Below are 12,559 nucleotides of genomic sequence, written 5' to 3' on the forward strand. Positions count from 1 at the left end.
TTTCACAACAACCTTGTTGTTGTGCACAAGGACCTATTTCTTAGTTTAAATTTTATTCATAAAAGAGTGTTGGTATTCCCCGCAACAGCCAATCACAGGAAGGTATTTCTGGAAGCTCGGCCTCCTTATGGGCTCAGCACATCGCTCTAGCTCATGGCTCTCTGTTTCATCTCTTGTATATACAAACTATGACTTTTTTCGATTACTGTTATAATTAATAATATTAGATATAAAAGTTTTTACACAAAATGGCTAAATTCTGGCATTAAATGGACTTTGTCTGGTATACATACAAACATACACCAATTTATTATCATTTATCCATTATTAATTTCAAATGTAATGTATACTGTCTAGTTTTTTCCTTTCGCCATTACTTGGTGCAATATTTGAAAGTTGTCTATTTATTTATCGATCTATCTATTATCTTGTATTTATATTTACAAGTTTCTGTGCTTGGAAGAAAACTCTGCATTGAATTGGGACTAATTTATTTAATAATATTATTTAGTATTAATTAATATTTACAATTATTATTAATTACAATTATTTATAGCTTAGTTACTTTCATGTAACTCGCAATCGTACATTCTTAACATTAATAGCCCAAATTAGCACATCTTGCTTTTAAATTAGCCCAAAAAGTAGTAAGTAGCGAAATTAAAAATTTGGGAGCGCGGGGCTCTCAAAAGTAGCCCAATTCGCTACTTGTAGAGGCACTACGGGCTCACCATAGCCCGTGCTACTTAGAACTTTTTGTTCCAGGTAGCGAATCTTTAACAACAACAACAGCTACTTGTAGCCCAATGTGGCAACATCGGCGTGAGCCACCACGACCAGCTGACTCCCTCCACGGCTTTGTTGACATGGTGTGTTGCTCGCTTTATACCCTATATTATTAGGGGTTTATACTGTATATTGGGTGGGGTTTATACTGTATATTGGGTGGGGTTTATTCTGTATATTGGGTGGGGTTTATACTGTATATTGGGTGGGGTTAATACTGTGTATTTGTACGGGTTTATACTGTGTATTGGTACGGGTTTATACTGTGTATTGGTACGGGTTTATACTGTGTATTGGTACGTGTTAATACTGTGTATTGGTACGGGTTTATACTGTGTATTAGTACGGATTTATACAGTACTGTGTATTGGTAGGGGTTTATACCATCTATTGGTAGGGGTTTATACCATCTATTGGTAGGGGTTTATACCATCTATTGGTAGGGGTTTATACCATCTATTGGTAGGGGTTTATACCATCTATTGGTAGGGGTTTATACCATCTATTGGTAGGGGTTTATACCATCTATTGGTAGGGGTTTATACCACCTATTGGTAGGGGTTTATACCATCTATTGGTAGGGGTTTATACCATCTATTGGTAGGGGTTTATACCATCTATTGGTAGGGGTTTATACCATCTATTGGTAGGGGTTTATACCACCTATTGGTAGGGGTTTATGCCATCTATTGGTAGGGGTTCATGCCATCTATTGGTAGGGGTTTATACCAAAAATCTATTGGTAGGGGTTTATGCCATCTATTGGTAGGGGTTTATGCCATCTATTGGTATGGGTTTATACCATACAGTATATTGGTTGGGTTTTATACCATACAGTATATTGGTTGGGTTTTATACCGTATATTGGTAGATTTTTATACGCTCTATTGGTTCAGTTTTATATGGTATATTGGAAGCATTTTATAATGTATATTGCAGGGTTTTATATTATATATTTAGTAGCCACAGTGCATATAATTTTTAGTGGTACATGTTTAATCTTGTGTAGTTCAAATTGTGTTTGTGCTAAGAATTGTGGCTTACTTTGTCGAACGTGGCCTGTAAGCCAAATATGCCAATTGGGGTTACTGTCAATTATTTACAGCCATCTCGACAAAAATCACTTTCCAGTTAAAATTATAGATACTATTTACTGTAGTTAGATTTGGTTATGCCGGGTTGAGTTATTATGGGCTAGGTTAGGTTTTAAAGGTGAGTGAAGGTGAGCAACCTTCAGTTTGGTAAAATCGTATATAAAATAATTCCACAAAACTTGTTTTCTGTTTGTTAAAAAACAATAGGTATTGTTAGGTTAGGATGCATTAGTTTAGGCTTGGTTAGGTTTTGAAAATCAAGAGAAACGGCTGATTTATTACAACGTGCTGTTTGTATCCCTAGTTAATCCTCCTTGAGGATTCCTTTTCTGATTGTTTTCATGTGATTGAATCCTATATAGGTGTGATCTAATCCTCTATAGGTGATTTAACTTTGTATTGGTTTTAGAAGTAGGATAATTTTATTCATGGGCTGTTTGCTATACCACATTGTATTGTATACCTAAATGTATAATTTCGTTACTTCAACTTCATATATTTTTTTTTTTATTTTTGTCTTGCCTGTATACTTAATTTTAAAGATTTTTTTATTTACAGATTAGTAAGGTAGTTATGATGCAGCACTGAAGTAGTAGAAATAAATCAGATTATCCATTATTCCTGTTGCCTGACATAAAATAAAATATCGTGTGAGTCAAGATGGCAAGTGTGAGGGCTGTGAGTGCCTTATGTCGGGAAATGGGAGCCATCACTCTAAATTCAAGAATGATTTTGGCAACTACAGTATTTGCTCCAAACTCACTCCAGCAGGTAAGAAATATTTTCTTATCAATATAAATATAATATATATATATACAGTATATATATATATATATATATATATATATATATATATATATATATATATATATATATATATATATATATATATATATATATATATGTTGGATATATTTTATAAGCAAACAAAATAAGGGATTGTCATCTTCATGTGATCACAATATTCTGAGATGGATTACAATTATTTCACTAAGCAAAATTTTAATTCCAACCTGTCATATGAAGGACAACTGCCTAGAGAACTTGTCTAAAGAGATTTGACCACACCTAGTATATTTCTCACACTATAGCCTCAAAATCATATATTCAAAATAAGAAAGGCCCATATTTTACTGAATTAAAACCTCTGCAACTGGAAATAAAAAACAAACCATTGAATTTTGTTTTAAATATGCTCAATGGCTTTCCCAAGGCCCCCAACTCTTTCTTCTAATCTTACATCCATCTGTGAAAATCATTAAAAAGGTGATTGAAGCCCTATTAAGAGAGATACTGATCATACCCTCATATTTCCCATGCTCCTTGGGCTGATTTCACTAAGGTAATGTTAAATTTTAACCTGTGATATGATGGACAACTTTTCTACCAGTCTGTGAATATCCTAAGCAAATCCACAACATATCCTGCTTCTGCGAACTCTTACACTGTATGTCAAATCGGGCGAGTAAATCTGGCTTGGAAAGAGTGCATTCCAATTGGAGATTCGCTGAATCTTGGTTTGTTGACTCGAGGTTCCAGTGTATAAGATGTTTCAGACATTGATATATTAGCTGCATCTGAGCAAGAGGAAATATTTTCAGTACTGTACAGGATATGAATGCATATGAAACAACTTAGGTTATTGCAAAGAAAAACTAATGTAGCAACATCCCCAAAGGTCATAGAAAGTGAAAGTCTCAATAACTGTTTAATAGACATCACAGCTTTTGGACTGTTGGGATGTATTTTCAGGAGGCTTGGAGTGGCTAAATTTAACTTGCATCTCCTACATATTTATCTGAATTGACCCGAGAGCCACCATCTTTAGTGGTTTTAACAAGTACAGGAAGTTAGCAGCTAGTCAAGGTTCACACATTGTTCTTGGGGATTTTTTCACATTCTGTTACATTTCAGAGTACTGTACATTAATCCAAATTGCAGGTTAGGGGTTTCAAGATCCGCCATGTCAACATGCCTGCACCTGGTGATCGTAAAAATTACCGCTACAAAGTACACTTCCCAGAGGATGGACAATATACTATTAAGCATCTCAAAACTACTAAGCTAGGGGGACGTGATCCTGAAACAGGTACAGTATTTTATTAACTTTTTTCTTTCACTTATTTTGTATATTTTTTAATCAAATTGCATTAGTGCAGTATTTTTATTACTAATTTCATGTTTCTAAATCAAATTGTATTATGAAAATGTACAAGGTATGGAGTGCAAATTTCCGTCAACTGCAACATTGAGGATATTGTACTGAGATGGTTTTTACATGTTGAATGAATGGATGGTGATCATATGATAGTAGAGGGTACCTGGTGGTGCCCAGCCAACCCATAAAATGTTGCACTATACATATAAGTGCTGGTAGCTCCCAAAATGCAGATCTACCATCAGAACATTTTGCTTGTCAGTATCTGAATTGTGTAATATCATGAACATATGATAAAACTCTATAGACTTGGCATAAAAAATTTCATCTTCATCGACTTCATGAAGGGGAAATGGGCATTTGGACCGACCCCCCTCCTTAAATTGGTGCATAGACAATTGTAACAATAGTATACGAGGCCAGGCATATCAAAAGCTAGACATAGGCAAGTACTGTACTCATTAAACCACTCTGGATAGTTAGAAATATCCCTTACCAACCTGGGGATGCATTTTACTCTCCCTTGTACAATTATCCCACTAGTTATACGTCAAAGACTTCTGGAATTTTTTAATTAGCTGTTCTGCTACACATCAGGAATAGACATAACTTGATCAAGTTTAGTGCTATGAATTCCATTGCGGAATTATACCCAATAATATCTTGTGCCCTTTTTTTTCTGCAGGTCGTATCATTGTGGGAACATTGGGAGGTGGAGCAAAAAGAAATTATCGCTGGATTGACTGGTTTAGGACCGGCCCCAAAGATGGTACCTTTCTGGAAGAACGGGTTATAAGTGTCTTGTATGATCCCAACCGTTCAGCTCGTATTGCTCTTGTAGGATGTGGAACTAATTTAAGGTAAGATTTTTTGTTTTTAATTAATTGTGGACTTCAATTAATGAACATATCAGTGCTTTATTGCTGTTACTCTGGTATTTTTATTATCGATTCATATCTTTTTCACATCTTATTTTCCCATAAAACTCATATTTCTTGAGGATGATTTGTGCAAATTTTCTTAAGAGAATTCTAGTGGATAATTTGTCCCATTAATGAGGAGAGAATCATTTGATTTTGTGTGTGTGTGGCAATTACACCTGGCTCCTGCTTCCTGTGAGTAGGGTGCAGCTGGGTCTCGTAGGTGACCTTTCTTATCCTTGGCTACATATGCCCTCAAGAGTGTTCCAGGTTGGTGTTCAATGTTTGCCTAGTCCCAGCATCCTGTGTGCCTTCCTGTTTGCACATAAATGCTATATGCTTAGTGCTTTCTTCTGATAATTACCTTATCTTCCTGTTTGCACGGTGGGCTGGGTAGCGGATGTTTCTTGTTCCTGTGTAGTTTTGTGTAAGTGTTCTTGGCTTGGTTGTTATAGCTTCCCCTTCCATACCTTACGTTGCAATTGCTGCCATCATTGTTTGTTGATACAAAGGTGCTCTTTGGGATGCAGTAGGCCTCTTGTCTTTGTAAGTTTGTGTTAAGTCTGTGCCCTCCATGTGGCTGTTGACCTCAACAACTGTGGGTCCCCATCCTATCCTTGGTGGCCCCACTTTTTGAGCACTGGGCAGGCTGTAGCTTCCTTGTGTGTCCTTGCCTCACTATTGCCATTGAGGTTCTAGCTGCCTTAGATATCTGCACTTTTAAGTGCTCTGTGCATTCTCTTCTAAATTTCCTGCTTTTCCTTCAGGTTTTAGCTTCATTAGGCTTTAGCTCATGTGTCCCTCATGTTTCAGGTGGGTTGAGCAGCTGTTGCAATATGTTGGCCCCAATTTTTGTTGAGAAAATGTGTGTCTTCTTTAGATCTGGATTTGTTGTTTTTCAGTTTCAGTCCAGTCAGTTGTTTTTTGGCTCTTCAACCTACTTCAGTTGGCTGGTTTCCCCCTCTTTTGTCTCTACTTCAGGTGTGAGACATACATCAGACTTTCCCACAATGTGCTGTGTTATCTGGGATGTTCCCTCCAAGTTTAATTTTTCACTAACCATGTTTGGATTTCACTGTCCCTTGGTGCCATGTTGTCTCATTACCCTGGTTGAGGGTTACTATTATCTGTGTGCGTGTTTACATTTCTTGGTGACACATTCAGCTGCTTTGAATATAAACAATGCCTGCTTCAGCCATCAGTCAGTCAGCTGGTGAGCCTTGGTGCTGCTCTATTTTGCCATAGTTCTAGGTTTTTGTCTTGATTGCCAGGCTGTAGGCCTGATGGTTGGGGGCTGCATGCCCCAATTTTTTCGTAGGCCGTATACCTAATGTGGAGGTAAGATAGAATAGCCTGGTTTGTGATCCCTAAAGTTTGCATTACTGTACCCTACACTTCTGGCCTTTTGGTTGTGACAATGCTGAAGAGAGCAGGAAAGTGACTGAGGAGGAGCAGAGAGAGGCGAAAGTCAAGGGAAACGAGGACGAGAGGGGCATACCATATTGAATATGTACCAAAGTCATATAATGGGATCAAACCTGCATCACTGAACTCTTTGTACTGGGTACATGCACTATTGACTGAACAATGATGGGCTAAAAGTATCTTGACCAGAAGTTCTAACTGACTTGTGTAGAGTTTGGAAGGAACCATCTGCTATCATTCAAATCCTATGCAAGTCAGGTACTGTTGACAAGATGTTTCAGTCAGTAGTGTGTGTGTCTGAGGAGTCCAGGGTCGCAGGTACGACTCCATTGTATGGCCTTGATTTTTTTCATAGATTCATTATGTATCTTCATTGCTCATACTTGTATTATTCTATCATAATATGGTTGATGATGTGAGAGATTACATATAGGTGATTGGAAATGAAATACAATCATATAGAGCTAATTTATGGGAAAATTAGCTATAAAGGGTTCATGCTTTGTACTATTAAATCTGCTACTATTCTATTAATTTATCAGGTACATTATTGCCACTGAAAACATGAAGAGTGGTGACCTTATTAGAACTTCTAGCTACATCCCTCGCATTCCTGGTATGTATAATATTGTTGCATAATAACATAGGTATCCCCCCAGTAGGGAATATGTTATAGCTTTCACTAGATTACTATACATTTTTCTCAACAAATTTGCTGTGTCTATGAGATAGCTGGAAAGTGCCTTCATGTATTGGCTTGAACTTTTAAAAAATCATGTATTTCATTTGAAGGATGGTCTCTAATGTTATGATTTGGTTGCCATAGTTGGGGACAGGAAGCCTGCTAGACTTATCAAGGTTTCCCCTAGGGCAACTACTGACCTTTCCCAGGATGTTTCTAATATTTGCCTCACTCCCAGCAACCTATTTATTGCTAGGAATTGACCCTGGGACCTTTTGTCTGAGTGAACTGCACTGATGACTGTGCCACAGAGACCATGTAGCTTCCAGTTAAAAATTTATCAGCATTACTCACCAAAAGTTAAACATGCATGTCATATTGCCCAATCATACTCTCTGTAATCTCACTCATAGGGATTACCTTAGGAGGTCATGCAAAACCTCATTACACAAGTCTTGAGATTAATAAAGGGCATTACATATGTATAAAGGAAAATTTGTGTACGGTTCATCTAAACCCATGCAAATCAGAACCAAAAGGTTGAATATTATATTTGCAAGCATAACATCCACATGGCATTTATACCTCCAAGCAACAGCCTGTTGAACCAAGTTATCACAAGTTGAGCCAGGTCCTGGGCCAGGCTTGGGGAGTAGAACTCCCAGAACCCTCTTCAGGTGTGCTTCAGGTATACCAGGGTAATAGTTTATGCAGGTGGGCACAATATCAAAGAAATTGTTCACAAATGAATGATATCCTTTTTGTCTGGAGGGACTCACTCATCCAGCAAACTCAGTCAATTCTTTATTCAGGTACCCACTGGCCAGTCACTTTATTCAAGTTCTGGCGTAGCAGGTATATGGGGTACTAGCGTCGCAGGTATACAAGACATGACAAACAACTACTCAGCAGAGCAAGCAGGGAGACCCCCAGCAGTATACCTGGAGTGTTGTAGGAACTACTGCCACAAGCAGACAACTTACTGACACCCATTTGGAGTCCTAATGAAGCCAAATCTATGTTATATGAGCTGTGTATTTGGAGTGATTTTGATCCAGGTTGGCCCGAGAATCTGTTAATTATGCTGAGGGTATGAAGTGTGTTTGTATGAAGTCTTTGAATGATTAGTTTATATTAGGCTTTTAAATTATATTCTCGTCAGACATTCATGTTATTTTTACGCATTTTTCTTGGGTAAATTGGACCGTGGATACTAGGCCATGTAGTGCAGTTGTATGTATGTGTGTGTATGTTATACTTTGTAGCTACAGTATCCAACACACTACACACAGAAATCACAATAGCGTGATGCATCAATGAACAAATATGTGGATGGGGATGAGCTCAGACGTAGGTTTGAATCCTCGTCACGACCCTTGTGGATTTGTTTACAGTATCCAATTTTTTTTTTCAGTGCGGCCAAAAGAAGGGGATGCCTATCCTGTGGGAGCTTTGCCAAATTCAACCCTTGTTAACTGTGTGGAATGCCAGGTCGGTGATGGAGCTAGGTAAGTAATGAGTACATTATATACCAGTAGTTGGAAATATTTAATATTAGAATTGGAACAAGTTTTAAGATGGATTTCTTACGTTAAAAATAGCTTTTAATATTAAATATCATCCTACACTTCATTTTGTAATCCCACATACTGTATGAATTTTAAAAAATTTGTCCAAATGCTTTGCATAATTAACAAAATTGGAAGTGTGTACAAAATTATAAATGTAAAGTCTATGTATAGTATATTTTCTAGGCTGGCCCTCCTTGTGTACTTTACCTGTAGATGATTGTGATAATCCTTTCTTTATTACAGCCTGCCCTAGGGCCAGCCTTCCCTGGTGACTGACTAGTCTTTGAAACTTGTTGTCTTTGTAGCCTACAGGGTCACAGCCATTACAGGCTGGCTGATCCAGTTATAGTAAAAGCTTGTAAAGTTCTCTCCTGAAAGTTTCATAATTCCAGTAATATTTCATTTATTTTGTTGGCAGGAGTTTGAAGTCGTGGACTTCAACCATCTCTCTCACTGCACAATGTTGTAATTTCATTGTGCAGGTTTAGGACCTGATTATCAGGTATTTTTCCATGTGTATGTAATGAGTGCTCTCTCTCCTTTATTAAAAGGAGAACAATTTGAGTTTTTCATGCAGTCCCAGTATCTTGTTTTTCACTGATTATAGGTAAAGTTACCTATAATATTTCTTTATAGTTTCCTGCTTTGCTATCTTGCCTGTCTTGATAGTGGTATGTGAAGTCAAACAATATTCCATAAGAGATAGTACCTGTACTCTTCAAAACATTGGTACTATCACTAGTGTTGCATCCCTTGTTTTGAATTTCATTTTCTCCTGGCTGTTGCTGTTTCCTCTGTTGTGCTTTCTAAATAGTGCTGGAGCAATGTTGACCCAGTGTCTGTTAACATTGATGACATTTGTTCGGCGTCGTTCTACAGCCTGTTCTCTTTGCCATAAAAAATATAACCTTCTAACTTAACCAGAAACATTAGGAAGACAAGCAACCCACCTAACCTATTAAGTTCAACATGGGGAATGTAGATATTTGCGAGCCGTTACTTTTCACAGTAGGTTGCATTTTTTATGTTATGGTAACCAATTAGGCGAGAGGACAGGTTGCACTCCAATTGCATGTTCATGTTCGGGTTTTATCCGAGGTATCTTAATTGCTGCAGTTTCCTCTTTCAGGTTAGTAAAAGCAGCAGGTACGGCAGGGATAATTATGAGGAAGATAAGCGACAAGGTTATCGTTCAGCTGCCAACCAAGAGAGAGGTGGCTCTCGATCCCGAGTGCATGGTAACTGTTGGTAAGTGTGTATTTTTTGTGCATGAATATATATAGTTAATTTATTGCAAAACTTTGATTTCTGCTGTTTTATTAACCATGATTTCAATTACATATTTGATGAACATACCCCTTGGGGTCATCTAATTTCCATATTACTCAGGACCTACCAGTATATAATTTCTGTGGTCACTTGAGTTCCCTCAACATTGCTGAAGTGCCGGTACAATGTGTATAATTATTCAGGGTAAACTAAACACTGTATTTCTTTACTTTATAATCTAGCATACATAATAAATTTCTATGTCCTCTTTGGTGCCTCTGTGGTTTATATTCCCTCTCATTTTGGTCAATTGTTTTTCTGGATGTGTCCCATGTAATGTAAGGGCCATGTCCTGTTTCCCCCTTGATGTTTCTTTCCATTTCTGCTCCCAGAAAGGCAAAAGGTAGCCAACAGTCGCTACCACTCGGACAGTTGTGGGTCTCGGCCTCTGGTGGGCATCTGCCCTGACGTGGCAGCCACTGTGTGCAAGGTGGCCTTCCCTTGTGGGTGTAGGATCTAAACCTGGGGAATGTATTAGATTTTAGGTCAGGTGTCTAACATAGACCATAATTGGTCCCTGTACAAATTACTTTCAGGTCGGGTGTCTAACATACTCCATGGCCAGCAGCATGTCGGCTCTGCACAGAGGCGACGTTGGCTTGGAAAGCGACCTGCATCTGGTCTGTGGCAACGGAAGACTGGTTATCATGGCCGAAAGATTCGTCCATTACCTCCAGTCAAGTTTTATGGTCCTCTGAAGCCGGAGCCAACCATTATGAAATTTACACTCGACAGTGAAGGCCCATCTAGACCAATCATTCCCCGCACAAATCGTGTAACATAATTAGGACAGACTTGTAAAGTACGGTAAGATACTTCATTTTGGTGTGAATATTATCAAGGTACAGTCATATTTTGGGATTACAATGCAGAGGGGGTTGGAAAGAATTGGCTAACAAATTCTTATTTGTACTGTATAGTGAACAGCAATAGTTTCCACTACACAAAGATGTTTTGATAGCATGGCCTGACAATATAAAATACAGTACTGTATGGGTATTTTATTTAATATATTTTATTTGTCTTTACTATTCTCGGCATTTCTAAATACAGTGAGTATCTGCTATGAAAGGCAAATGTAATTTTTATTTTGAAATTATTTGAATATTTACTTTTTCTTTTTTCATACTTAGTGTCTTCAAGCATATTTAAAATGCAATTTAACCAAATGTATTAAAGTTTTGCTTAAAATATTTTAAGAGAAGCTGATTAATCCTTGAAAATCTACGTAAAAGGCACACGTACAATAATGTTTACAAGACCACACACTGTAAAACTGCCACACCTTGTCCATGTTCTCAGCAAATGTTGCTACCCATTTGCATACTGGCAAGTTGTGTGTGCCATCCACGTAGCCAGAGATGGAAAGATGCCTGACACACTTGGTTTGCCACTATAGTTGTGTACCAAAGTACAGTATCACTAAGTCAATAACCAAGCAATAACAATCTGCCACAAAACGACACACTATGCTTTTGCATAAACCGTTCTAAATAAGGGTATAGTACTGTACTTATAAATCCTCATTCATATTAAAAAATTAACCAAACAATAGCACCTTTCTCAAATGACCTGATTGAAATTGTTCCTTGTCCTCATTTTCTGAGGATTTTGTAACAAAATAACTAACGGTTTACAAGTGGGCAAATTTATAACGTCAGAATATGAAAGATAATACTTTAAAAATAATGTAAAATAAAATTTTTACATAAATTGTAACTTGCTGTATTAAGGCACTTCCTCCAAAAAAAGTTGTGTAAATAGCCATAATTAAACTTAAACCATAAATTGGTAGTTTTATCATCACTTTTACACTGACTTGTGACAACTAATTAAACTGTCTAGGACATGTTTCACAGGCATCATCCTTTAATCCGGTCCATCCTGTGGTCGTCTAAATTCAATATTGGCTGTTTCTTATTTCTAGTAAATTTAAGTCAATTGAGTTTTGCTGGGTTCCCAGCCATATTGGCGTTTCTTTAAATTAGCGTGTGGCCGCCGCCGCCAGGGAAGCTGTCCGCTCTTGTCCCATCTCCCGTAAAGGTATTCTTTATTCTGACTTTTACCTAGTTATTCATTCCTCCATCCTTACCCGTTGGCAGGATTGTTGGTCTTCTGTTACTGGTAACGAATTGCGTACTCTTAAGGGTAGCGTGTCCTCATGGCCTTCCTCCTATCAACGTAACCGGTGATGGGAAACGGCTCTGGCGAGGTTGTGTATTGGCCATACACGCCTAACTCAGTCACTTAATGGAGCGCCTCCCTGCTCCTTATTGTCTAAATTGTGTTGTGCATATCCTTGTTGAATGTCCTGACTGCCAGGACGAACATGTGTCTTACTTTCTGACCGTCCCTCGCTGTCGCTTGTCTCTCGATAGAATTCTTGGTGAATCGGATACTTTTGATATCATTCGCCTTGTGTGTTTCTGCTCTCGTATTGGCATCCTTGGTGATAAAAACCCTCTGATTATTCCACACATTCGATGGTGCTACATACATAGCCTTCCCGGTTTGGTGCCTTCTTTTGATAATTACTTAGGTCAAATTTAGTACATATTTTGGACCTAGGACAGGTTAGATAAGGTTGTGCAGTT

At 37.9% G+C, this 12,559-nt stretch overlaps 1 protein-coding gene across 1 annotated transcript; it reads left to right on the top strand.

Moving 5' to 3' along the window:
* Window positions 1-731: 731 nt before the first annotated feature.
* Window positions 732-11,159, top strand: mRpL2 (mitochondrial ribosomal protein L2). The gene is made up of 8 exons (XM_045761477.2): window positions 732-869; window positions 2,439-2,651; window positions 3,822-3,969; window positions 4,724-4,898; window positions 6,926-6,999; window positions 8,480-8,573; window positions 9,766-9,884; window positions 10,502-11,159. Exons 2-8 carry the CDS (start codon window positions 2,541-2,543, stop codon window positions 10,747-10,749), a joined length of 969 nt encoding a protein of 322 aa, XP_045617433.1. The 5' UTR covers window positions 732-869; window positions 2,439-2,540; the 3' UTR covers window positions 10,750-11,159.
* The last annotated feature ends 1,400 nt before the right edge of the window (window positions 11,160-12,559 follow it).

This window comes from Procambarus clarkii, chromosome 45 (genome assembly GCF_040958095.1).
Source record: "Procambarus clarkii isolate CNS0578487 chromosome 45, FALCON_Pclarkii_2.0, whole genome shotgun sequence".
NCBI lineage: Eukaryota > Metazoa > Arthropoda > Malacostraca > Decapoda > Cambaridae > Procambarus > Procambarus clarkii.

Bases quoted from the DNA above. Each gene is read 5' to 3' on its own strand.
- mRpL2 (XM_045761477.2), top strand. From the start codon at position 2,541: ATGGCAAGTGTGAGGGCTGTGAGTGCCTTATGTCGGGAAATGGGAGCC. The intron at 3,970-4,723 runs GTACAGTATTTT...TTTTTTCTGCAG, and splicing joins GGGACGTGATCCTGAAACAG to GTCGTATCATTGTGGGAACA. The intron at 9,885-10,501 runs GTAAGTGTGTAT...AATTACTTTCAG, and splicing joins CGAGTGCATGGTAACTGTTG to GTCGGGTGTCTAACATACTC.